This window comes from Piliocolobus tephrosceles, chromosome 3 (assembly GCF_002776525.5).
Source record: "Piliocolobus tephrosceles isolate RC106 chromosome 3, ASM277652v3, whole genome shotgun sequence".
In the NCBI taxonomy this organism is placed as follows: Eukaryota; Metazoa; Chordata; class Mammalia; order Primates; family Cercopithecidae; genus Piliocolobus; species Piliocolobus tephrosceles.
In genome coordinates, this window is record NC_045436.1 from 113,388,961 (window position 1) to 113,416,590 (window position 27,630).

The 27,630-nt window shown below is 38.3% G+C and overlaps 3 protein-coding genes and 1 pseudogene across 6 annotated transcripts in view; 3 read left to right on the forward strand and 1 right to left on the reverse strand.

The window, feature by feature from the left end:
• The window catches only part of ART3 (ADP-ribosyltransferase 3), a 105,975-nt gene that overhangs the window by 68,316 nt on the left and 10,029 nt on the right, over positions 1-27,630 (reverse strand). The gene's annotated exons all lie outside the window — the stretch shown is intronic.
• LOC111549364 lies at positions 10,460-10,810 on the forward strand (annotated as a pseudogene).
• CXCL11 (C-X-C motif chemokine ligand 11) lies at positions 11,309-13,819 on the forward strand. Of its 2 annotated transcripts, none has more exons than XM_023222567.1 (4): positions 11,309-11,585; positions 12,170-12,296; positions 12,395-12,467; positions 12,697-13,819. In XM_023222567.1, exons 1-4 carry the CDS (start codon positions 11,525-11,527, stop codon positions 12,718-12,720), a joined length of 285 nt encoding a protein of 94 aa, XP_023078335.1. In that variant the 5' UTR covers positions 11,309-11,524; the 3' UTR covers positions 12,721-13,819. The 2 variants fall into 2 exon arrangements, with proteins under 2 accessions (XP_023078335.1, XP_023078334.1); XM_023222566.2 differs by having other exon boundaries at positions 11,436-11,585; positions 12,701-13,819.
• On the forward strand, positions 25,085-27,539 carry CXCL10 (C-X-C motif chemokine ligand 10). Its single transcript, XM_023222568.1, has 4 exons — positions 25,085-25,250; positions 25,808-25,934; positions 26,170-26,259; positions 26,697-27,539. The coding sequence occupies exons 1-4, from the start codon at positions 25,190-25,192 to the stop codon at positions 26,713-26,715; spliced, it is 297 nt and encodes a 98-aa protein (XP_023078336.1). The 5' UTR covers positions 25,085-25,189; the 3' UTR covers positions 26,716-27,539.

Below are 27,630 nucleotides of genomic sequence, written 5' to 3' on the forward strand. Positions count from 1 at the left end.
CAGAGTACATGTGGTAAATAGGAAGCACTATGTAAGTGTTACATAGCGTTAGTTTTTAACTTTTTATTTTGAGTTAATATTAGATTTACAGAAAATAGTACAGATAGTACCCTTATTTCCTTCACTCCTCTTCCCCTAGTGTTAACATCTTTTATGACCACAGTACAATTATCTAGAACAGGAAATGAACGTTGGTACTTGGAACCAATTGGAACATTGGAATATTGTTAACTAAACTTCAGACCTTATTTTAATTTCACCAATTTTGCCACTAATGTCCTTTTTCTAGGTTCCTATAAGAACCCACATTGCATTTAGTTATTTCTCCTAAGTCTCCTCCAACCTATAAGGTATTTCCTAGTAGATGGCAAATGTAATAAAATAATCAAGGTAAACATCACTAATAATAACACATATCAATATTATGAACCCTGATACAACACACTGAAAAGAAAACATAATTTTGTAGTTTTCACGCCAAAAATACAAAACCTTATTCCAATTATGAGAAAATATCAGATAAGACAAATTGAGGGATATTTGATAAAATAACTAATCAATACTCTTCAAAAGTGTCACTATTATTTTTTAAACTGTTTAAGTAATAGTAAGTAATCCTAATAAATATGTGTAAGCCATGATAAAATGCTAAAGTATGGCTAACTCTTCTTTAATTCTAATTGACAGGTGATTCCCCTCTTATTAGTGGAACCTAATTCGAAAGTTCATTTGATAACCCACTGTTTTCTACCAAAATTTTTCTCATGATACTTAGAATCTGTATTTCAAGTTCATTATGAGGAAACTATTTTAGCAGGCTAGCCTAGAAACCTAATCTAGTATGTATTTTTTTTCTAGAGAGAAAAGTATTCTAAATCTCAACGTGAGATGTCAGGAATACATTTATTTCTCCTCCTCAGCCTGATAGGCAACAGGAACTTTGCACCTTTCCTGGTCTCTTCGCACACATCGTCCACCCCCACCCCATCCTCCCATTACTCTGATGCTACTAAGCTATAATGCTGCTTCTTGGCAATTTCCAGGTCTGCTGCCCCCTTATTCTAAATCTGCAACTCTTTTTCTCTTCCCCTAACCCTTGATTCCTGGCTTTTAAGACCTATTTTCGGAGTCCTTAGTTTTAGAATATGTTCACAGGCCTCTTTGACTTTCCAGACTCAGCTTTGGGCTCTGCATATTCATCAGATTTTGGGAAGACCCCACAGGTAGAGGTAAAAAGTCTCCCTCCACTCGTTTAACCCTTAGAAGCTTGACTTACTAACTGGGCTAATCCCTGGCATCCTTCCAAAAATGTAAACTCAAACTTCAAAGGTTCTGGAAGCAAAGGGACCTAGAATGAGCAGAGAAATAACACTTAGGGTTACTGGGACTCTAGGAAATTATTTAAAACAAAAACTAAAGAAGGAGAAAGGCAGTGGGGTAGAGGGATGGCACTGAGGGAGCAGCACTGTCACCGAAGTCTTAAAGTAGTATCACTGCCTCCTTCTCTATCCTTTTCTGTTTCCTCTGGAAGGTCCCAAGACCTTCATCTGGTATAAAATCCTTAGGGACAGGAGTTGACCTGCTGGCTACCTATTGCACTGACATCAGTTACTGCCTCAGATCAGAGATTCTGTTCATCACAGCTAAATGCAGAAAAGAACACAGGCTTCTCCCTTTTTATCCAGTCCCTGGAATAAATATTGGCTGTTCTGAAATTTTTTCTTTTCTTTTCTTTTTTTTTTTTTGAGACACAGTCTCGCTCTGTCACCCAGACTGCAGTGTAGTGGCACGATCTTGGCTCACTGCAACCTCTGCCTCCGGGTTCAGGCAATTCTCCTGCCTCAGCCTCCCAAGTAGCTGGGACTACAGGCGCCCGCCACCACGCCCGGCTAATTTTTGTATTTTTAGTAGAGACAGGGTTCCACCATATTGGCCAGGCTGGTCTTGAACTCCTGACCTTGTGATCCGCCTGCCTTGGCCTCCCAAAGTGCTGGGATTACAAGCGTGAGCCACTGCGCCCAGCCTGTTCTGTAATTTTCTAAGGGTTACCACTACAAATCATGATGGGGAAATAGAGGATAAACTTTACCAACAAAATACAAGTTTTTTTTTTTTTTTTTTTTTTTTTTTTTTTTTTTTTTTTTTGAGGCGGAGTCTCGCTCTGTCGCCAGGACTGGAGTGCAGTGGCCGGATCTCAGCTCACTGCAAGCTCTGCCTCCCGGGTTCACGCCATTCTCCTGCCTCAGCCTCCCGAGTAGCTGGGACTACAGGCGCCCGCCACCTCGCCCGGCTAGTTTTTGTATTTTTAGTAGAGACGGGGTTTCACCGTGTTAGCCAGGATGGTCTCGATCTCCTGACCTCGTGATCCGCCCGTCTCGGCCTCCCAAAGTGCTGGGATTACAGGCTTGAGCCACCGCGCCCGGCCACAAAATACAAGTTTTAACAAGTCTCACAATAAGCATTCTCCTGTTATTCAATGAAATGTAAATTAAATGGGGCTCTAGACACCTTCTCTAGCTTTCTTAATTGCTTTCTCACCAGGACCGTCAGATTTTATTCATCCCAAATTGTTCCACATTTAGTCTTCTGCTCTAATCTTCTTTTGCATTTTCTGTTTTCCAGGGAGGCTTGGGTCTCGGAGTTACACTGTCAGACCTTTGAGACGCCTTTCACTCCCGTTTCATCCCAGAAAGGAATTCTTGTGATTTTCATTGCTGCTGTCCCATGACCCCGCTTCTTAACTAAATGTAAAAAGTAACATTCCAAGGCAATTAAATTTGGTTAGAGAGAAAACAAACAATATTTATATACTGTGCTTTGCCAGGTTGAAAAAAGAGACAAATAATAGCTGTTTTTTTAAATACTCTTCTACCAAAAAGGTAGAGAAACACGGTTTTCTTTTCAGAAGAGGAATGGTAGATCAAACTCTTAATTAATTTATAAGAAAATGACAGAGCTGTAGTTAATAAATCAGGTATAGCTTAAATGTTTCAAGAAGACTCCTCCTGCGCAATAAATTTAATTAAGCCAATGAGAAACGATCCAATTCCAGTAACAAGATAGAGATAACCTGTATGTGATCAGCATGAATAGGCAGAGTTAAAAAGCAAAGTAAACTGAACTACCAGTAACTATTTTTCAAATCCTTAACCACTGGAAACTAAAGCTTATTTCTTCTTTTTGTGCTCAACTTTCAGAGAACAAATAACTGCCTTTCCTTTAACATCAGAAATTTGGTACACACCAGCTGGGCGCAGGGGTTCGTGTCTATAATCCCAGCATTTTGGGAGGCCGAGAAAGGTGGATGGCTTAAGACCAGGAGTTTGAGACCAGCCTTGCCAACATGGTGAAACCCCGTCTCTACTAAAAATACAAAAATTAGCCTGGTGCGGTGACACAGGCCTGTAATCCTAGCAACTTGGGAGGCTGAGGCACGAGAATTGCTTGAATCTGGGAGGCAGGAGTTGCAGCAAGCCAAGATCGTGCCCCTGCACTCCAGCCTGGGTGACAGAGCAAGACTCTGCCTTTTTTTTTTTTTTTTTTTTTTGACTCTGTCTTAAAAAAAAAAAAAAAAGAAAAAAGAAATTGGGTACACACACGTTTTCACTTACAAGTGGGAGCTAAATAATGTGTACACATAGACATAGAGTATGGAATGATAGACAATGGAGACTTGGAAGGGTTGGGGGTGGTGGATGATGACAAACTACTTAATGGGTACAATGTACATTATTCTGGTGATGGATACACTAAAAGCCCTAATTTCACCACTATGCAATATATCAATGTAACAAAATTATATTTGTATCCCCCAAATGTATACTGACAAGGAAAGGTAGATGGCCACCAGTGGCACTCTCAAGCATGAGAAGGTCCATATGGTGATAGGGTAGTCACTGAAAACTGGCCCTTCTTTTGTGTGTGCACTTGAGACTGCAATGTTTGGGGTAGCAAATATCAAGGATGAAGTCGTCCTATAAAATGTGAGCGCTGGTATATCTCATTCTCAAATACCAGACTACATTAGCAGAGTACAACCTTTGCAAATCTCTTCTTATGTCAAAGTCCCAGAAGGAGATAAAGCATATTGGCCAGGCTGGTCTCGAAATCCTGACCTCAGGTGATCTGCCTATCTAAGCCTCCCAAAGTGCTGAGATTACAGGCATGAGTATGGCGAAACCCCGTCTCTAATAAAAATACAAAAAAAATTAGCTGGGCTAATTAGCGGGCGCCCGTAATCCCAGCTACTTGGCAGGCTGAAGCTGGAGAAAGGCTTGAACCCAGCAGGCAGAGGTTGCAGTGAGCTGAGATCACGCTATTGCACTCCACTCCAGCCCTGGCAGCAAGAGTGAAACTCTGTCTCAAAAAAAAAAAAAAAAAAAAAAAAGAGAGATACAACATAAACTCAGAAACATCCTTATTTAAAATTCATTGTCAGCCAGGTACAGTGGCTTATGCCAGTAATCCCAGCACTTTGGGAGGCTGAGGTGGGAAGACCACTTGGGCCCGGGAATTCAAGACCAGCCTGGGCAACACGGTGAAACCCTATTTCTACCAGAAATACAAAAACATTAGCTGGCTGTGGAGGTGTCTTCCCATAGTCCCAGCTACTCAGGAGGCTGAGGTGGGAAGATGATTTGTGCCTGGGAGGTAGACGCTGTGGACAGCCGAGATCGCGCCATTGCACTCCAGCCTGGGCAACAGAGCAGGTCTAAAACAAAAATTCATCGTCACTTTGAAACTCTTTTCAGTGGCAATAAAACATGCACTATTCCTCAATGTCTTAATGATTTGAATGTTATTTATACAATTTACTCCAAGTTTTGGGGGAAAAAATAGAGCCTTACCCAGTGCCTAATGGCTACCTTTAATATAGCCTGCAGAATCTGTCTAATTTCTGGGACAATTATTTTAATAATATTATAAGAAACTCACAGTAGTATTCTATTTAAGAGCTCTCAAAAAAAAAAAAAAAAAAAAAAAAACCCACTGGCAGCTCCCTAAATTCATTGGCATGCCTAAGTCCCTGTAAAAAAGAACATCAGGTACTATACTACTGTACTTTTAAGAATTTAGGATTCTACATTAATCTGTTCAGTCTATCTACATTATTTTAAGTGTCTATTACATGCCTGGCAACCTCTTCCCTAGGAGTGAGTCACTTGCCTTCTAACACTCAAAACAGGATTCTTTTAAATCATACTCGTTTATAATAAATGGAAACATTAGTATCCATTTGTAACCCACTTTTCACTAACTTAACTGAACAAAATATCCTTGATACTACCTTTTTTTCTTTTGTCAGGCAATATATTATTCAGAGACCTGGTGAATGGTGAGTTGGAAATTATTTTTAAATAGCTTACATTAATCTCTTCTAACTTGGAAACATTTTAAAATTCTACAGTAATTGGCTAATTTGGGAGCATTAATAAAATTTCAGAAGAATCACAGATTACAGATTTTTTAAGCTGAAAGGCTGATTACTTATGGAAACTGGATTCCATCATTTCCTGGGATGCTCCTATGTCTTTAAATTAAAAGCAAAGCTTATTTAAGCGGGTGAACCTGGGAAAATAAAATTAAATAGTCCAATTCTGGAAACAACAAAAAAGGCCAACACTACTAAGAACACAGAGAATGTATCTGATCTTTTTTGCATTTAATCAAAGAAAAAGAGCAATGAGATATAATGACTTAGAGAAAGAAGAAAGCAACTAGGGAAATTTATAGGAGTTTGACAGTTATCTCTCTGCCTCTCCAACCTCAGCTTTAGTTTAAAATAAGTATGAAGTCAGCATATAATACATGCCAAATGAATAACTAGACCTTCACTGTCCAATATGGTAGCCACTAAACACGTTATTATCAAGCATCTGAAATGTAGCTAGTTCAATTTGAAGACTTAGTAATAAAAGGTAAAATATTTTGTTTAATATTTTTATATCCACATTGACTACACATTGAAATGATAATATATTTTCGTGCTTAATTATAGAAAATATAAATTAATTTCATCTGTTTCTTTTCAGTTTCTAAATGTGGCTATCGGAATATTTAAAATTATGTACATGCGTTGCATTATATTTCTACTGGATAAAGTTAGAAAAGACAGTAAGTTCTACAAAGTATAAAGGACAAGAAGACACCACGATGTAATGAAAAAGGCTTCATGAAGACATCAAGACTAAAAGGAAGGAAAGGATTCAAAAGAGAGGAAAGTGCATTCCATGCTAGAAAAACCATATTATAAAAATACAAAAAACAGGGATCTCTCAGGCTCACCAGATGAGGAGATGCTGTGAAAGAAGGTAATCTTCCTCACGTGATATCAGAGAGTATAGAGCCAGAACAAGTCACAATCCTGAAGACACGTCTGACCCCACACATCTACAGAGCCAGCAGAAATCAGGCAGACTAACTTCTACAATAAGGCAGAAAGTTCTGAAATTTGCAACACATGGAAAGAACTTGGTGAGTTTTGTTCACTGTTCTATCTCTAATACCCAAAAGAGTGCCAGACCTGTGACAGACATCTAAAATAAACACTTGCTGAATGAATGAGTAAATGAACAAATGAACTACTGTAGAAAAGAGTAGTGCTTTCCAGGAAACTCTAAGGCAGGAACACTGGGAGGAAGAGCAGTAAAGAGGGAGAGAGTGTTATAGAAGGAGAGAGCAACCATATTAGCACCTGCTAAAGCCTAATTAGGCTTATTTTGTGGTTCAAGGAGATGAAGTGAAAAGGTTACAGCACAAAACCAATCCCTCTCCTTACTCTGCATAATCTTGGATCTATCACCTGAAGAAGTAAAGAACTAAATAAACCTCCCTCAGTTTTCAAACTGTGATTTAGCTCTGAGGAAAAGCAAAGATGTGTCTACATGGGCAAGGGATAGGCCCCTCCTCAAGGGTCATACACAAGCAGCAGCCTCTGTGAGAAAGATTATGCAGTAGTCTTCGTCACAGAAGAAAAGGAAGAATTTTTTTTTCTCCCTGTCTTCTCCTCTGTCTCCTCTGAAGTATCTTTATAGTCCCTGACACATGGCTGGGCAGCGTGGGGGAACCTGAAATAGTCTGATATAGCACTTCTTAGGTGAAATGTGTGTGTGTGTGTGTATCCAGTGTATGTGTGTATCCATCCAGAGGGAAGAAAACTAAAATAGTGGTCATCTCTGGTGGTATGGTTCTTCTTATTACATATGTTCTAATGTTTAGCTTTTTGTTTTTTTGAGATGGAGTCTCACTGTGTCACCTACACTGGAGTGCAGTGATGCAATCTTGGTTGGCTGCAACTTCCGCCTCCTGGGTTCAAGCGATTCTCCTGCCTCAACCTTCCAAGTAGCTGGAATTACAGGCATGCACCACCACACCCAGCTAATTTTTGTATTTTTAGAAGAGACAGGGTTTCACCATGTTGGCCAGGCTGGTCTCGAACTCCTGACCTCAAGTGATCCACCTGCCTCGGCCTCCTGAACTGCTGGGATTACAGGCGTGAGCCACCATGCCCAGCTCTAATTTTTTAAAATATATCAGATATTACCTTTGCAGTAAGGAAGAAAATAAAACACTAGAAAATAAAATACAGTAGTCCCCTCGTTATCCTTGGGGGATACATTCCAGGACTCTCAGCAGAGTACTGAAGGAGAAAATTGTGATCCAAGTTTTTCTACACAGCTAAGTAGTAATTCACACGTGAAGGCAAAAGGAAGAGTTTAGTCATGTTTTATGTAAATTTGAATTATGTCTATTTTCTATTTAAAATAGTATAATGTAAAAATATGTTTAATAATATCAATTTCCAGGGTCTTTTAAAAAAATTAATTAAGAATCTCTATTTAAGAAATTCTCTTACACCAAAGCTATATGACAACACAACTTTAGCTAGTAAGCAGAAATATTCACTATTGTCTGTATTATTTGAACTATGCTATTGCATTCATGCACTTTCTGTAAGTGATTTTTATGATTAGTGTGCTATTTTTATATTCATGGTTATTATAATTTAAAATATTTTATATGCTATAACAATGTCAACTAATCTTTTATTAACTGGTTGTGTTTGTGTTAATGCTGAAAAACAGCTGAAAACAAGCTAGATGTGGTATGCCAATTCAGAAAAGGACACTGATAATACTAACAGCAGTTAATACATTTCAAGTGCCACATATTTTTCTAAATGGTTAATATGCATTACCTCTTTTAATACCTAGTTTACAACAGCCCTATGAAAAAGGGGGTTGAGACCAGCCTGGCCAACATGGTGAAACCCCATCTCTACTAAAAATACAAAAATTAGCCGGGCGTGATGATACATGCCTGTAATCCCAGCTACTTGGGAGGCTGAAGCAGGAGAATCGCTTGAACCCAGGAAGCAGAGGTTGCAGTAAGCCGAGATCACGCCACTGCACTATAGCCTGGGTGACACAGAGAAACGCCATCTCAAAAGAAAAAAAAAAGGTACTATTATTATCCCCAGTCTATAGATGAGAAAACAGCCTCAAAAAGTTGAGGTAACTTGTTCATAAATAATTGAATGTGGGCTGGGCACAGTGGCTCACGCCGGTAACCTCAGCACTTTGGGAGGCTGAAGCGGCAGGATCACCTGAGGTTAGGAGTTCGAGACCAGCCTGGCCAACATGGTGAAACACCATCTCTACTAAAACTATAAAAATTAGCCAGGCGTGGTGGTGCACACCTGTAATCCCAGCTGCTTGGGAGGCTGAGGCAGGAGAATCACTTGCATCCAGGAGGCAGAGGCTGTGGTGAGCCAAGATCACACCACTGCACTCCAGCCTGGGCTACAGAGCAAGAATCCATCTCAAAAATAAATAAATAATCGAGTGTGGATTTGAACACAGACTGACTCAGAGCCTCCCCTACTAACTATGCTCTACTGTGTTTCTAATGCTGAGAAAATGAAAAGCAACATTAAAAAATAATAGCAGATAAGGATTTATGAGCTCCAAGAACATATTCCTTTTACTTTACCCATATTCCTAAGGAAAAATTAGTCTCTATTTACATATGTTAAATGAATTAATGGAAAAGAGGGAAAGAATATTCCAGTTACTTGGAAATTAATTAAAATACACTAGCCCCCCCCACCTTATCTTTGGGGGATATGTTCCAAGACCCCCAATGAATGCCTGAAACTGCAGACAGTACTGAGCCCTGTATATATTGTAGTTTTTTCTATACATATATATCTATAAAAAAGTTTGATTTATACATTAGCCACAGTAACAGCATCAGTAGTCACATATAGAACAATTACAACAGTATTCTGTAATAAAGTTAAGTGACTGTGTAGTCTCTCTTCAAATATCTTATTGTACTGTACTCACTCTTCTAGTGATGCTGTGAGATGATAAAATGTCTATGTGATGGGATGAAGTCATGGAGCAAGATGATGTGAGATTTCATCATGCTACTCAGAAAAGTGCACAATTTAAAACTTATGAATTATTTCTAGAATTTCTCATTTAATGGGTGACTACTGTAAAGACTTTCAGAGGTTTTAAAGATTAGTCATGGTTGTTAAAGAATTTAAATGCAGGAGTACATCTAAATAAATATATAATTTAAAGATAAAACGCAAATGGTAATTCTCAAAAAAAAAGGTTGAATAAGATAAAATAATAATCTAAAAGTAATAAAAACCAGCTATAAATTCCCAGATTATACCAACTTTTATTGGTAAAACTAGGAAATAGGAGAAAAATTCTTGAAAGCAAGTTACAGTGATTTTCTCATGTTACAAAGATAGGAGCTAAAAAAAATTATTGATGGTTGACGTAAATAATTAGAAAAATTCAGGTAAAAATCTTTTAAAATAATTTTAAGAATATCAAAATGTAATACAGTGTATTCCTTTCAAATTACTTAAGGAAGGCCAAGCACCGTGGCTCATCCCAGTAATCCTAGCACTTTGGGAGACCAAGGCAGGAGGACTGCTTGAGGCCAGGAGTTCAGGGCTGCAGTGAGCTGCGATTGTGCCACTCGACTCCAGAATGGTGACAGAGTAAGACCTATCTCATTAAAAAAAAAAAAAAAAATTGCTTCAAAAACTTAAATAAAACATATTTAAAGTTAGGAAGAAATCAAAGAAAACATAAAGAATCAGCAAGGAAGCATTTTAAACATTACAGATAACCAGCTAAACAGTAAATGTATTTTATTAAGCTTACCCATTAGAAAGCTCCTTGGATGTGATTTTCTTAAATGTCTACAAGTGACACACTTAAAGATTTAGGAAGCTTAACAGGAAAAGATAAAGACAAAAAAAGATAGGAATTACATCAAAGTAGAATCTCAGAGGTAAAACTATCACATGAGGAAAGAGGATCACTTTTTTATGATCCCTAACACAACTCATACAACTTCATGTACTAAGTAACAGTGCTAAAATATTTATAAAGTAGTTTTCCGCCATGGCCACCATTGGAGGGCAGAAGCCATGACTCTGCACTACCCTATAGTGGGCCTCAATAAGGGCCACAAGGTGACCAAGAACGTGAACAAGCCCAGGCACAGCCACTGTAGGCGCCTGACCAAACACACTAAGTTTGTGTGGGACATGATCCCAGAGGTATGTGGCTTCACCCCTAACGAGTGGTGTGGCATGGAGTTACTGAAGGTCTCCAAGGTCAAACGGGCCCTCAAATTCATCAAGAAAAGGGTAGGGACAAACATCTGCCCCAAGAGAAGGCAGGAGGAGCTGAACAATATCCTGACCGCCATGAGGAAAGCAGCTGCGAAAGGACTGAGCCCCCTGCCATCTGCCTGTAATAAAAGCTTCGCAGAATAAAATAATTATAAAACAAAATAATAAAATTAAATTTAATTTAAAAATAAAATAAAGCAAAACAAAATAAATAAAATATATAAAGTAAAAATTGTTGAAAATGCAAAACAATATGGACATAAATACAGAAACACAGGGAAACTTCTTTAGGCACTCATTTACAGGCAAAAATATGAAAAGGTCATCTGGTGTCAAATAATATAGGCTTATCTATCATAAGAGTTTGAACTGGAAAGAAAAAGTTAGATGATAAAAAAAAGCTTCTCAGAATATTCTTTTGTATAGTTATGTGAAGGATGAAGGGTGGGTGAAAGGACCAAAAACAGAAACACAGTCTTCCTGAATGAATGACAATCAGAATTCTGCTGCCCACCACAATTAAACAGATTTCTAGGAAAAGCTACCTTAAAAAGGCTGGTTACCATCTGGGTTTACACAGTGTTTTCACATTCTTATCACTTTCAACACTACTACAAATAGGAAGGGACAGGAGCATTTAGAAGAGAACAAAACAGAAACTCTTGGAAGCAAGAAAGGTGCATGACTCAAAGAGGGAAATTCCTGTGCCATAAAAGGATTGTGGGTGTATAAAATGCTTTATATATACCAATTGTCAATTTCCTTTCATGTTCAGCATTTCTACTCCTTCCAAGAAGAGTAGCAAAGCTGAAGTAGCAGCAGCAGTGGCAGCAACCGCAGCAGCAGCAAAATACAAACATGAGTGTGAAGGGCATGGCTATAGCCTTAGCTATGATATTGTGTGCTACGGTTGTTCAAGGTAAGCAGGACTTTTTATTTCTCAACCTATAAGTTCCTTTTCTAATGTTTCAAATGTCTTTTCTTCCACTTTTATCCTAAAAGACATGATAAAGTTATATTTAATCTCACAGATTAGAAGTTATACAGCTTTAGCACAGAAATGATGGACGTGTTTAAGGTACTAGAGATGATTATCGAAACTAGAAATTATGAACTTCATGGAATTTTTGATCTGGCTAGAATATCTGGCAAGAGCCTTTAGCAACAGTTTTAAGTGTCTATTAAGAAAATTTTATATAGCGATCATGTTAACAAGCTTTCTGGGAAAATACTTGAGGATAAAATCAAGGGGGCAAAACAAGCTTCACCTCCAATAAACTTCCTTCATGCATCCCGTTTTTTAGTGATTTGCTTACAAATTTAAAGAGAAATAATCAACATCTTACTTAACTCTTTTCCCAGTAATAGTTGTGTTAAGTGCTATTTGACAAATTACTATCTTCACCCTTAATGAAAATTCTGCTCACGTTCGCCACCAGTTATAAACCACAGCCATCTGTTGCAATCAGATGCATTACTAACTAATGCTTTGATCTATTCTAGGTTTCCCCATGTTCAAAAGAGGACGCTGTCTTTGCATAGGCCCTGGAGTAAAAGCAGTGAAAGTGGCAGATATTGAGAAAGCCTCCATAATTTACCCAAGTAACAACTGTGACAAAATAGAAGTGATGTAAGTAATGAACTTGCTGAAGATGACAATGGTGCAGGCTTTTTTGTTTATGTATTTGCATCTGAACTTTAAGACTCTTTTGTATGTTCTTTTAACAGTATTACCCTGAAAGAAAATAAAGGACAACGATGCCTAAATACCAAATCGAAGCAAGCAAGACTTATAATCAAAGTAAGTTACCAGATTACTCCCATGTTATAATCTGTTTTATCCAAGACAGATCTTTTGAAAAGAAAATAATGTGGACAACTACAGAAAGATTCTGCTACGATCCTGTGTGAAATATTCTGTTAAGGGGTCCTTGGTTGTAACAGTTTCCGTTTCTTACTATATGTTTTTAGATGTCCTGGGGGAAATAAGAACAGTCCAGGTAAATAAAACTCTTGTTTTCTTATTCCAGAAAGTTGAAAGAAAGAATTTTTAAAAATATCAAAACATATGAAGTCCTGGAAAAGAGGATTTGAAAAACCTAGAACAAGTTTAACTGTGACTACTGAAATGACAAGAATTCTGCAGTAGGCAACTGAGACTTTTCTATAGGTTTGTGACTTTCATCTTTTGTACAGTTATGTGAAGGATGAAAGGTGGGTGAAAGAACCGAAAACAGAAACAGTCTTCCTGAATGAACGATAATCAGAATTCCGCTGCCCAAAGTAGTCCAACAATTAAATGGATTTCTAGGAAAAGCTACCTTAAGAAAGGCTCGTTACCACTGGAGTTTACAAAGTGCTTTCACATTGTTACTTGTTGCAGTATACATTCATGCATTTGTAGGCTAGAGAACCTTCTAGATTTGATGCTTATAACTATTCTGTTGTGACTATGAGAACATTTCTGTCTCTAGAAGTCATCTCTCTGCATTGATCTTTATGCTATGTTACTATCTGTGGTTACAGTGGAGACATTGACATTATTACTGGAGTCAAGCCCTTATGAGTCAAAAGCATCTATGTGTAGTAAAACATTCCTCAGATATTTTTTCATGCAAATACACATTTCTTTCTCCAAATATCATGTAGCACATCAGTATGTAGGGAAACATTCTTATGCATCATTTGGTTTGTTTTATAACCAATTCATGAAATGTAATTCATAAAATGTACTATGAAAAAAATTATACGCTATGGGATACTGACAAAAGTGCACATATTTCATAACCAAATTAGTAGCACTGGTTTTAATTTGATGTTTTTCAACTGTTTTTCATTGAGATGTTTTGAAGTAATTAGGATATGTGTGTTTACTGTACTTTGTGTTTTTATCCATTTGTATAAATGATAGCAATATCTTGGACACATTTGAAATACAAAACATTTTTGTCTACCAAAGGAAAATATTGAAAAATAAACAAATGTACATCTGGCAATCACCTTCACTTTTCGTAATTCTGTCTCTTAGAAAAATACGTAATCTAATAAATTTCTTTGTTGATGCCTATATACTATAAAATTTAGGTATACTCAAGACTAGTTTAAATAATCAAAGTCATTTTTTTCTCTAATAAACTACCACAACCTTTCTTTAAAAAAAAAAAAAAAAAAAACTACATACTTTCCAGGACATTTGAGATGCCTTTAAAAATTTTGCCTTATATTTCAGAAACATACACCTATCCGTCATCATGCAGAACTGTTTAGAAATATATTTTAATGGGTAGGTGGGAAAGACAGTTGTTTGTTTTGTCGGTGGGGGAAGGTCTTGATAGTCCAAACCCCGTTCTTACTTGGAGAAAATCCCTTATGTGAGTGTTGGAGGGAGGCCAAAAGAGAGATCCTCTCCTGTAGCCACAACAAGGACTCAGCCATGCTGTTTCTATCCTAGACTTTGAACTCCAACTGGCATCACAAAGATACTACGAGTAGGAAAATTATTTAAAGCCTGGCAGCAGCAGCAACAACAATGAAAGTCTTACGGTAGTGGCTTCCCAATGTGTGTTCCTGTAGCATGACTCTGGCTAGTCCTTCCTATCACCTAGCTCCCTTAGGTCTTTGTCCGTTTTCCAAGACTTATTCTCCATTGTCCTGTGGATTCTTCAATCTCCAACTAAATTATTTTTCTCCTTAAGATAGCCAGAGTTGGTTTCTCTGCATGTAACCAAAAGCCTTGACTGACAGCAGTACTCTCTATATAGGCACCCGTACATTTGAAAAATAAAAATATTTATTATAGAATTATAATCAGGTATATATATTGTATTATTATACAGGTCATAGATACAAAATAGATTTATAATAAATTCTTATATAAATCTATATAAATTTCTATATAGAGATGGGACTTCCATATAAATTCCCTGGATAGTTTTAAGACCTGAATCTGGTTGGGTGGGGTGGCTCACGCCTGTAATCCCAGCACTTTGGGAGGCCGAGGCGGGCAGATCACCTGAGGTCAGGAGTTCAAGACCAGGCTGCCTAACATGGTGAAATCCCGTTTCTACTAAAAATACAAAAAATTAGCCGAGTGTAGAGGCACGCACCTGTAATCCCAGCTACTAGGAAGGCTGAGGCAGGAGAATCACTTGAACCTGGGAGGCAGAGGTTGCAGTAAGCCAAGATCATGCCATTGCACTCCAGCTTGGGCAACAAGAGCAAAACTCCACCTCAAAAAAAAAAAAAAGACTTGAATCTAATCTTTAATCTTTGACTACTTACACTGATTTTTCTTTAAGTCTCTTTAAAAATAAAAATTCACATAGTTGGCTGAGCATGGTGGCTCACACCTATAATCTGAGCACTTTGGGAGACCGACATAGGTGAATGGCTTGAGCCCAGGAGTTCAAGACCAGCTTGAGCAACATGGCAAAAATTCATCTCTATAAATAATATGAAAATTAGCTGGGTATGGTGGCACACGCCTGTAGTCTCAGCTACTTGGGAAGCTGAGGTGGACGGATCACTTGAGTCCGGGAGGTTGAGGCTGCAGTCAGCTGTGATCACATCACTGCACTCCAGCCTGGGCAAAAGCCTGCCTCAAAAAAAAATTCACAGAGTTAAGGCTGCATGATAAATTGGTATTTGTAAGAAGTATATTAAATATTACAGGCCAGTACATTATTATTGAGAAGAAAACATATACCTAAATTTCTTCATAGCAAAATAAATATATGAAATATGAATAATTAACATATTTGAGCCAAGATCCTCCCCACCTTGGTACCTTGCACATACTATTCTCTCTGTCCATTTCTTCACTAAGCTAACGCCTACTAATTACTTAGGTCTCAGCTTAAATGACATTTTCTCCAAGAAGCCTTTGAAACCATCCCTTCAGTTTCAATTAGATCAGGTGTCCTATTTATTTATTTCCATAACACTCTCTATTTTTCTATCATACTACTTACTGCCATTGCAATTAATGAATTATTTCTGTGCCTAACATCTGCTCTCTCATAAGTGTAAAAGAAAGCCATTGTAGTCCAGGCCAACAGTACAGTTTCTGGTGCATATCAGAATCTATTGAACGGCAATATAAACTAAGGGAAAAGGAATTTACAGCAGAGGAATGACATAAGGGAATGTACAGTAGTAGGAAGTATAAAGTGATTTTTAGGAATCATAATTAGATTTGTTTGGTTGGAAGGATGAAAGACATGAAAATATAAACAACCTTGAACTTTACTCTGTACAAAATGGGGATTCAACAAATGTCTGTGAAGAAGAGAGTGACCCTATCAAAGTCATTGGAAAATATTCTGGGAATTGAATGAATGGTTGATTGAAAGTGAGAAAGACTGGAGAATGAAAATCAGTTCGGATTTGCACAATAGCTGCAATAGCTCAGGTCTGTATTTCCAAAACTTCAAGGCATTCTCATATCATCTTTACAATTTTTTCAAACATTTCTCTGTTTGATCTTCATTATATTTTTAGAAACTCTATATACCACTTTATTTTACATATATTAGCATGAAAAGTAAACTTTCATTACTATACATGTGAAATGGTAATACATGCCATGGAAATAAAATGTAACGATAAAACAAAATACAATGAAAAAATAATATTCCCCCTGATTTAATTAATCAGAGTGATTGAAGTTAAGAAAAGAATAATTCACTGATACTAAATGTTATTATCAATGTACATGGTAGTGTCCCACGTTTTGGAAAATACTGGTGTGAAAAGTATGGGACTGGCTCTGCAATAAGTTAAACAGAATTATAGTAATTATATATTACTATATAATCCATCAATTCCATTCCTAGGTATATACGCAAAAGAACTGAAACAGCTCTTTAAACAAAAACTGGTACACAAATGTTCGTAGCAGCATTACTCACAACACCCAGAAAGCAGAAACAACCCAAATATCCATCAACAAGTGAATGCATAAAATGTGGTATACACACACAATAGATATTCAGCCATAAAAAGGAATGAAGTACTGATACATGCTACAACATGGATGAACCCTGAAAACATGCTAAGTAAAAAAAGCCAGACACAAGGGACCACATATTGTATGATTCCATTTTATAGGAAATATCTACAGTAGGCAAAAACCATAAAAACAGAAAGCAAATTAGTTGACTGGGGCTTGGGGGAGGTGTTAATGAGAAGTAACTACTTAATGAGTATGGGGTTTCTGGATGATGAAAATGTTCAGGAACTAAATTATGGTGATGGCTTCACAGCACTGTGAAAGTATTTAATTCCACTGAATCATACTCTTTTAAATGGTTAAAATGGTAAATTTTATGTTATTTGTATTTTACTACCATAAAAAGAAAAAGGGCTAAACCAAGGTGATATTGGTAAGAGTAGAAATATAACGACATGCACACTCTACAAAAAGAATCAAGACAGTGATAGATTGGACTTGAAAGTTAAAGCTGAGGCCAGGCACGGTGGCTTACGCCTGTAATCCTAGCACTTTGGGAAGCCGAGGCGGGTGATCACGAGGTCAGGAGTTCGAGACCAGACTGACAAACATGGTCAAACCCCGTCTCTACTAACGATACAAAAAATCAGCTGGGTGTGGTGGTGCATGCCTGTACTCCCAGCTACTCAGGAGGCTGAAGCAGGAGAATCACTTGAACGCGGGAGGCGGAGGTTGCAGTAAGCCGAGATTGCATCATTGCACTCCAGCCTGGGCTACATAGAGTGAGACTCCATATCAAAAAAAGAAAGTTGAAGCTGAGAAAAAGAAACAAAGAACATGTTAAGGATTTGAATCTAACTTTAAAACAAGAGAAGAAACAAGGGAAAAAGGCTGAACTTTTGATGTCTGAAAGAATAGTTCTGTCACTAACAGAAATAGGGATATGAGGGGGAAGATGTAGTTTAGCAGAAAATACTGCAGATTCGATTTTAAATACATGGAACTTAAGATGCCAAACACCCACAGTGACTTAAAATTTCAGGACTGTTTCCTCTAATTAGCCAAGAAGAGCTTTCAAACAAAAGGAGTAGTTTTGGATAATACTATTAGAAAAGGAAAGATTATACTTAATTATTTTTGGCTACTGAGTACGGAACCTAATATGCCCACATGGAATTAATATACCTCTTTGTATCTGTTTCTGAAAAGATTTTCATAGCCAACAATTATAAATCTTTATGATAGGGTCAGCACATTCTGTGGATTATAAGTAGTACACACACAAAAAACTGTTTGGGTTTTTTTCTGGAGAAGGGGTGAATGAGGCAATATTAATTGCTTCTTCTTGCCTTGTCTGCAAATTTTATTTATCAGACACTGGTAATGAAATTGAGCAAGTCTGAGATTAACACATAACACTGAAACCATAGTTTCATTTAAGTATCTAAGAAGAATATGTCCTAAAACTCCTGGCACCATAAGTACAGATGTATTCATAGTTCCTTGGTGCTGCTCAATAAACTGCTACTAAATTGGAAATGCCCTAATGTGAGTTATCGCTATACAATAAATCCTGACTTAGTATTCTTTTTCAAATTGTTCACAAAGACAAACTGTCAATAAGAGGTTGAAGAAAACTGAATGATAAGGAGAGGTGACAACACGCTAGTAGCCCTCGCTCTCAACGCCTCCTCGGCCTCAGGATCCACTCTGACGATGCTTGACCAGCCCTTCAGCCCGCCGCAAGCACTGTGGAAGCCCCTCCGAGGCCAGAGCCAGCTCCCTCTGCTTGCGGGGAGGTGCGGAGGGAGAGGCATGGGCGGGAACTGGGGCTGTGCAGGGTGCTCTCGGGCCAGCGCCAGTTCCAGGTGGGAGTGGGCTCGGCAGGCCCTGCACTCGGAGCACCGGCCGGCGCTGAGGGCCCCAGGCAGTGAGGGGCTTAGCACCCAGGCTAGCAGTTGCAGATGTGCGCCGGGTTCTCCAGCACTGCCGGCCCACTGGCACTGCGCTCGACTTCTCGCTGGGCCTCAGCTGCCTCCCTGAGGCGCAGGGCTTGGGACCTGCAGCTCGCCAAGCCCGAGCCTCCCCCACCCAACACCGTGGGCTCCTGTGTGGCCCGAGCCTCCCTGACGAACGCTGCCCCTGCGCCATGGCACCTGGTCCCATTGACCGCCCCAGGGCTGAGGGGTGCAGGTATGTGGTGCAGGGCTGGCAGGCAGCTTCACCTACAGCCCAGTGTGGGACCCACTAGGTGAAGCCAGCTGGGCTCCTGAGTCTAGTGGGGACTTGGAGAACCTTTATGTCTAGCTAAGGGATTGTAAATACACCAATCAGCACCCTGTGTCTAGCTCAAGGTTTGTAAATGCACCAATCAGTGCTCTGTGTCTAGCTAATCTAGTAGGGACTTGGAGAACTTTTAGGTCTAGCTAGAGCATTGTAAATGCACCAATCAGCACTCTGTGTCTAGTTCAGGGATTGTAAATGCACCAATCAGCACCCTGTCTAAAAACGGTCCAATCAGCTCTCTGTAAAACGGACCAATCAACTCTCTGTAAAACTGACCAATCAGCAGGATGTGTGTGGGGCCAGACAACGGAATAAAAGCAAGCTGCCCCAGCCAGCCAGGCAACCCACTGGGGTCCCCTTCCATGCTGTGGAAGGTTTGTTCTTTCACTCTTTACAATAAATCTTGCTGCTGCTCACTCTTTGGGTCCATGCCGCCTTTATGAGCTGTAACACTCACCGCGAAGGTCTGCAGCTTCACTCCTGAAGCCAGCGAGACCATGAACCCACCAGGAAGAATGAACAACTCCAGACGCGCAGCCTTTAAGAGCTGTAACATTCACCAGCCTTTAAGAGCTGTAACATTCACCATGAAGATCTGAAGCTTCACTCCTGAAATCAGCGAGACCATGAACTCACCAGAAGAAACAAACTGCGGACACATCTGAACATCTGAAGGAAAAGACTCCAGACACACCATCTTTAAGAACTGTAACACTCACCACAAGGGTCCGCGGCTTCATTCTTAAAGTCAGTGAGACCAAGAACCCACCAATTCCAGACACGATAATCTAAAATATGGAATAACATGCACTACTGAACTACATCACATCTCAAGATTCCTCTTCTCAAAAGACAACCAATGATGAATCAATTAAAATTAAAACTACACATTTTCTAAAGATTTTGATTAAAAACAGAACAAAATATCACAAAATTCTAATTTATTTTGTGGAAATATCTTATTTATGGGAAGGAGAAAGAAATGCATCATACTTCCCCCAAACACATTTACTTTATTATAATGTTCTCCAATTTTGTCTCTTCCTCCAAATGATGAAATCTGCCATATTTGTAAAAGTCCTCTCAAGTGCTTGAGTTCAGAAATACTGCACAGCCTAAAATGTATCCAAACAGAAGCTATTCTGAGCCCCTCCCTCCTCCAACGCCATGATGATTGTTAGGGTCTACCATCCACTTTACCAGCACTCATTTTGACCTCTGCTTAGGCTGACTATGAAGGATGAGACACATGGGTAATTGAAAAGTATGTAACCAGTATTACCGAACACTGTGAGCTCAGGGAATCTTTTGAGAGCTCAGAGTGAAAACTATGAAGGGGAAGCTTTGCCCTCCTCTCCCATACTTTCCAAGGCATATTCTGCACCAGCTGAGGGGATTCCCAGTCCACAGAAATCACTGATGTCCTCCTGCTCACTTTTTAGAAAATTTCTTTTAAGCACAACAGTTTCCAGGAAAGCATTTTTTCCTTGGTCTATGCTCATTAGTCTGTCAGGGCAGACTGTTCCTTTTTTTATGGTTGTCTTTTTTGGCCTGATGCCATAATCAGAGGCTTAAAGATAAATCAATAGCAACTGAAACAGAAACTAAAGCGGGATACTTCCTTAACTTTCATTTTATTTCAAAACTATACTCAGATCAGTGAATTCTAGGAAAGTTAATATACCATAAACCTTGCAAAAATTGAGAGAAATATATAAAAAGAGTTATCATTTAGATTTTTATTTAAATGACACATGCAGTCTTGGTTTTGCATGAAGTAAGTAATAGTGGTCTTGCTACTGTCTCTAAAAGTTTGATTTTTTCTCTAAATGATTTTCCATGTTGATCACATTTGTCAGGTTTCTACCCTGAGCAGACCCCTCATTTAAAACAATAAGAGAAGGGTCCTTCCTTTGACTCTGCTCACCATGCACTGTTCTGATACTAATTCAATTTCATAGGTAATCTGATCCTGGGAAAGGGGTGACTTGGATACCAAAACCAATCATCCTACTCACTGAAAAGGTTCTCATTGTAAATGGATACAGTCTTTTAATTTTCATCTTAGTCTCTTTTAGATTTTGTTAGCAGAGTTAACTCTCTGAGAATATGCTTACCCTGGATGACTAGGAAAAATGAGAATTTCTGGATTGGAAAAACTAAGGACCAGATTTTACAGAATCCTAACAAGGCATTATCATTTCTATGAGACCACCAATCTTCCTGACTGGTTAGTTGGCTTCCCCCTTTGCCATTTTTTAATGACATTTATCTGTAATTGCACAAGCTTTCCTCTCCTGGCCACTTATTTAAGTAAGACTCACACTTTATGGCTCATCTGAGGTCTTTTTTTCTGAAGGATCTTCTGAAAACTTCTGACCTTAATGAGTACATATAGTCTCCTATGAACCTCCACGTTATTTACTTTCTATACCACTCATTTGGTACTGATTATAAAGTTCTTTTTTTTTTCTTTTCTTTTTTATTGAAATGGAGTTTTACTCTTGTTGCCCAGGCTAGAGTGCAACGGTGTGATCTCGGCTCACTACAACCTCCGCCTCCAGGGTTCAAGCGATTCTCCTGCCTCAGCCTCCCGTGTAGCTGGGATTACAGGCGCCCACCACCATGCCCAGCTAATTTTTTGTATTTTTAGTACAGACAGGGTTTCACCATGTTGGCCAGGCTATTGTTGAACTCCTGACCTCAGGTGATCCGCCTCGGCCTCCTGAAGTGCTGGGATTACAGGCGTGAGCCACCATGCCTGGCCCATAAAGTTTCTCTTATTGATATTTATTGTTTCATAGTTTTTGGTCTTCCCAATTAGAATGTAAACCCGTCAAGGATAAATATTGGATCTTATCCCTTCTAGTATTCCCTGAGGTTAGCTTAGTTCCCTACACAAAGTGCACAGAAAATAATGAGAACAAGTCTACTTCTCCTCTTTCTTCTAACACCGTCCATGGCCACATACATAACATGCACTGAGGAGATTTGCATTTCTGCATTCATTCATTCAATGCTTAATTACAGATAAAAAGTAGTGAATAATTAAGAAGCTTTTAGGGGTACTACTCTATATTTACCAGAGTTCTTGGAATGAAGAGTCTGTCCTATAGCTAGCTGAAAATATCTGTATTGATTTTACCTACCTAAATCTAAACTAACTTCTGGGGAAATTATAGTCTTCTTAAATTAAACTTGGTTCTTAAAGCTAAGGAAAACAATAATACTCATGTCCAAATTCAGAAATCTGATGAACCAACGGAAATACTTCTTGAAATACAATCCTTGTATGCTGTTACTTAAAGTCTATAAAGATTCATTCATCCATCCTTCTATCCAATATTTACCAAATGCCTCTCATATGCATTTTAGTTCCCTGCTCTCCTGGGGCATACATTTTAGCGTGGAGAAACAGACATTACACACAAAAAAAGAATGAACTGAATATCAGATAGTATGAAATGCCATGTAGAGAATTAAAGTCATGTCTGCTTCAGATTGTGTGACAAGAGAAGGTACAAGCCAGCTAAAATCTAAATGTCCAGAAGGAATACTCTATGTGATAAACAGGAGGAAAAGCATTCCAGATGGAGAAAACTGCCAGTGTATGGGCCACTGACCGGATTGTAGTGGTTGAGAAGGAATGATATGAGGTTGGACAAATAGGTAGCACCCAGATCATAGAGGACTTAGTAAAGCAGTTTAATTAGAAATTTGGATTTTATTCTAACTGGAAGTTGTTTGAGGTCTTAAGCCGAAGAGTGACACGATCACTTAGGTTTTTAAAATAAAAAAAGTAAGCGATCATGTTCCACTGCTACATATGTACCCCACGAAATGAAAGCACATGCCCAGAAAATAAATTACACAAAAATCTTTGTGGCAGATTTATATATAATAACTAAAATCTGAACACAGTCAAGGTGTCCATCAACCAGAAACAAACTGATATGTTTATACAATGGATTACTATTCATCAATAAAGAGAAACAAATTACTAAGTCATGCAACTACATCGATGAATCTAAGAAACATATTGGGCAAAAGATGTCTTGCACAAAAGAGTATATACCTAAGTGGTTCTATTTATATGAAGTTCTAGAACAGGTAAAAATAATCTATGGAAAAAAATAGAAGAGTGGCTGGGTCAGGGGTAGAAGTTATTATAAGGATAAAATGAGTCAATATGGTCAATATTCATAAAGCAGTTCAAACAATGTCTGGCACACAGTTAATGTAATACAATGTTTAGTAAAAATCAAATATTTTATCCCTAATAACAGATTTTTAGTCCATTTATCATCTCCTTTTTACATTGTCTTCTATACAGAGACATCTTAACTGACACCTTAGATACTAACTAAAATAAAACCGTCACCATCTCTTGTTTTGATTGGTTAATCTTGAAGTTTTCCGGGCCTCTTCCATTCATGATGTCAGACATTTCTCTGAAATTTGTTGGCATTCTATTCACAGTCAAATGTTTGTTCTGCATAAATAGATATGGAAGGATCCCTCCACGTCACTATTTCTCATAAGCCTTTCCCTCATCAGAAGGAATGCCTCTTTGCTAGGTGAAAGTCTTTTGGGTTCTGTCAGTCTCTACCTCACCTCTCTCTCTTTTGTCTTTCCAGCTTCCCACAGCTAATTCTGCTGACTTGTTCACTTGAAAGCTTAGCTCTATTCCAGTCCCTAGAACAGATTAACATGGGATTCAGCTCTCTAGTAAACTCCATTTGCCCCAAGCAACTCACTCTCTGTTCCAATGATGGAGTTCCTGCATTTGAGGATCCAAGTCTTATGTGTGCCCAGTCTGCAGATATAGGCTTTATTCTTGGCCCCTGATACGAGGTTCTGAGACAGTATCTGCCAGGTACAGTAGCCTCATCCTAGGATGGAAGCTTTTCCATTCCCTGACCAATCCCTGCATTGTTGCAGCCCAGCTGAGTATGAAAAGAACTCCCATATATTTTCCTAGGTTCTAAATATCACTTGCCTCAGATCTCTCATTGCAGGGTGGTGCCTGCTTTTGAAACAGTATTTCATCTTGGATTCCCTGTTACTAATCATTCACAAAGAACACAACCAAGGACCACTATATCCATGGATTCTGTTAAATTTCCACTTTCAGGTTCAACATGTGTTCCATTATATGAGTATCATGTGCTTTCTACTACTAGCTACTATGAATAATCAGCCAAGTACTATTGAATGCTAAGAAATTAAGTTTTGCCACAATTCATCATCCAGTTAAAATTGTGCCAATTTCAGTTATCATTGTTACTAGCTCAATGGCTGACACTTTTTTTTCTTTTGCTTTGCATTTAACAGTCTTTTGGAGCTGAACCTCATCTGAAATCAACCTGTTTCCCTTGTGTCTCAAGCTGCTTTCCCAAGGTCTGTCTCTATGCATGCCCCCCCTTTTAAATTCATTTCCTCAAAAGCCACCCTTTATTTTTTACAATAACCCTAAGATAGCTATGAATCCTTTTCTCCCACCATTCTAGATACCATCTTATGATGTTTTCATTCAGGGACTGCTGTAAGACATGAAACTTGTTTTAACACACCAGAAATCAGATACTCAAATGAGCAGTGCTTTCCCTCAAAATAGTTATGTTGGAGGCTATTTACTTAATCTACTGGTGTTACGAATGAACAAAGCATTTATTGAATTATTTAAAACTTGCCAGTTCCATATCTTTGACCTTGCCCAAGCAAGCCAATCCTATTACTTTATAGTATTTGATCAAGGAGCACTGTCCAGGTAAATCACTGTTCTAATAATCAGGCACAACTTGCTGTTACCAAAAAGTTAGGTTTACCTATAAAGGATGAAAAATTTCTATTACTGGGGATATTTTTAAAAATAGCCTCTGAAATTAACTATAAAAGTTTAAGTGTTGAGAAAAAGCATAGTTAGAATGGATTGCAACCTTTATTTTTTTCTATATGCAATGAAGTTCTTTTTTTCAAGAAATAGTTCATGTTTTGGAAAGTGAAACCTAATTCACTATTACCGAAGAAAGAGGGGCAGAGGGAAATTCCATAACTTGTAGGCTACAATAAACCAACATAATACCTTCGATTTTGCAATATGGGACTTCCCCAGGAACAGCCAGCAGATTTTGCTAAGTCAACTGTAGTGTTATCCAATCAGAATTAGGGAGGGAAAATGCCTTTGCAGATAAATACGGCACACTCGCCTCACGTTTTCTGAGACATTCCTCCACTGCTTAGACATATTCTGAGCCTGCAGCAGAGGAACCTCCAGTCTCAGCACCATGAATCAAACTACCATTCTGATTTGCTGCCTTGTCTTTCTGACTCTAAGTGGCATTCAAGGTAAGGAACATCAAAGGATACTTAATTTGTAAAATGAGAAATAGGAATAGGTATACATTCTAAAAGTGTAGAAATAATGTATTTGTAAAAGTTTCACTGCATGCTTATAAATAAGACGGAAATAAATAGAGATTCCCTCAGATCATAAAACTTACATGAATTGAAGTGAGAGAAACAAATAGAATAAGAGAAAGAGAAGGAAAAAGGGAAGGAGGACAGAAGAGATGGGGAAGAGGAAGGAGAGAGAGAGAAAATGTGAGGGAATGCGGAGAGAGATGAGACACAGATACTTCCTTACCTAACTAAGCTCAATGAACCACATGAACGGTGTTTAAGGGTTTGACTTTATAATCAATAAGCTGCAATTCTTTTCTTCCAGATAATCAACTATTTAATCATTTGCAGTTGTGTTATGGTACGATTCATTCCTCCTCAGATTAAGTGACGGTTTGCTGATATGGGGATATAGGTTCTGCTAAATACCACCAGTCTACATTAAATGTCTAACATGAACCCTGTGCTAACCTTCTCTGCTGTTCCTTTCTCTTTTCCTACAGGAATACCTCTCTCTAGAACTGTACGCTGTGCCTGCATCAGCATTAGTAATCAACCTGTTAATCCAAGGTCTTTAGAAAAACTTGAAATTATTCCTCCAAGTCAATTTTGTCCACATGTTGAGATCATGTGAGTGAAATCCCATCTGATTATCACCTCCCTGGTTGTAATCATATACTGTATTAAATATGTAATGATAATAACAAAAGATCAGTAAAGGGTTTATGATGATTCTAAAACTAATGTACAGCAAACAAAACCATGCAGAGTGAAACTTAAATGTCAGACTTCAGAACTGTGTATGCCATCTGTTTTACTGACCCAACACTGTTTTAAATATTTTCATCCCTATTTATTTCTACAGTGCTACAATGAAAAAGAAGGGTGAGAAGAGGTGTCTGAATCCAGAATCTAAGGCCATCAAGAATTTACTGAAAGCAGTTAGCAAGGAAAGGTAGGTTTGCTTTTGCTTGCAGAATTGCTCTTAGGAAATGGCAATCTTGGGAGTCAGAAATACTTGCATTGTGGTTTGCTTTGCAATCACTGGTTTAGAAGTATGTTACCACCATGCCCTCTCCTACCTCCATTTATTTAAATGCTGAGGCACCATCTTGTGTGGTAAGTATCAGAAGTTACCCTGATTACCTGTCAACCTTAAAGTACAGCTATAACTATCTAAACAACACTGACACATTTTCCCCAAGTCTTTCATGGCTTTAAAAAAAAGCAGCCCCTGTAATCCATAATGAATGCATAGCAGCAGGAAAGCTCATCACATCCTTTACCTGAGGATCTTTGGGTTATCTATGAATTCAATATGTTCCAAGCAAAATCCAGTCTGAAGTCAGAGTCTGAATATCACACTTTTATGTTCCCTTTCTCTTCTTACAGGTCTAAAAGATCTCCCTAAAACCAGAGGGAAACAAAGTGCTGCCAAGGATGGACCACACAGAGGCTGCCTCTCCCATCACTTCCCTACATGGAGTATATGTCAAGCCCTAATTGTTCTTAGTTTGCAGTTCCACTAAAAGGTGACCAATCATGGTCACCAAATCAGCTGCTACTACTCCTGTAGGAAGGTCAATGTTCATCATCCTAAGCTACTCAGTAATAACTCTACCCTGGCACTATAATGTAAGCTCTACTGAGGTGCTATGTTCTTAGTGGATGTGCCAAGTCCTAACCCTGCTTCCGGTATTTCCCTCACCTTTCCCATCTTCCAAGGGTGCTAAGGAATCTTTCTGCTTTGGGGTTTATCAGAATTCTCAGAATCTCAAATAACTAAAAGGCAATCCAAATGATAATACAATCTGCTTTTTAAAGAATGCCCTTTACTTCATGGACTTCCACTACCATCCTCCCAAGGGGCCCATATTCTTTCATTGGCTACCTACATACAATTCCAAATACATACAGGAAGGTAGAAATATCTGAAAATGTATGTGTAAATATTCTTATTTAATGAAAGACTGTACAAAGTAGAAGTCTTAGATGTATATATTTCCTATATTGTTTTCAGTGTACATGGAATAACTTATGTAATTATGTACTATGTATCAACGAGTAACAGGAAAATTTAAAAAATACAGATAGATATATGCTCTGCATATTATTGTAAGATAAATGTGCTGAATGGTTTTCAAAATAAAAATTAGGTACTCTCCTGGAAATATTGAGAAAGACTACCTAAATGTTGAAAGACCAAAAGGTTAATAAAGTAATTATTAACTAAGATGAAGTGTCTTGTGTGTCACTTGGTTGGGATATTTATTTCATAAGAAATTTAGATTGGAGAATCCATGGCCTGGAGAAAAACGCGGGATGG

Excerpts from the sequence above, each read along its gene's own strand:
- CXCL11 (XM_023222566.2), top strand. The coding sequence starts at position 11,525 with ATGAGTGTGAAGGGCATGGCTATAGCCTTAGCTATGATATTGTGTGCT. Across the intron at positions 11,586-12,169 it reads GTGTGCTACGGTTGTTCAAG|GTTTCCCCATGTTCAAAAGA; the intron begins GTAAGCAGGACT and ends GATCTATTCTAG. Across the intron at positions 12,468-12,700 it reads AAGCAAGACTTATAATCAAA|TTGAAAGAAAGAATTTTTAA; the intron begins GTAAGTTACCAG and ends TATTCCAGAAAG.
- CXCL10 (XM_023222568.1), top strand. The coding sequence starts at position 25,190 with ATGAATCAAACTACCATTCTGATTTGCTGCCTTGTCTTTCTGACTCTA. Across the intron at positions 25,251-25,807 it reads GACTCTAAGTGGCATTCAAG|GAATACCTCTCTCTAGAACT; the intron begins GTAAGGAACATC and ends CTTTTCCTACAG. Across the intron at positions 25,935-26,169 it reads TGTCCACATGTTGAGATCAT|TGCTACAATGAAAAAGAAGG; the intron begins GTGAGTGAAATC and ends TTATTTCTACAG.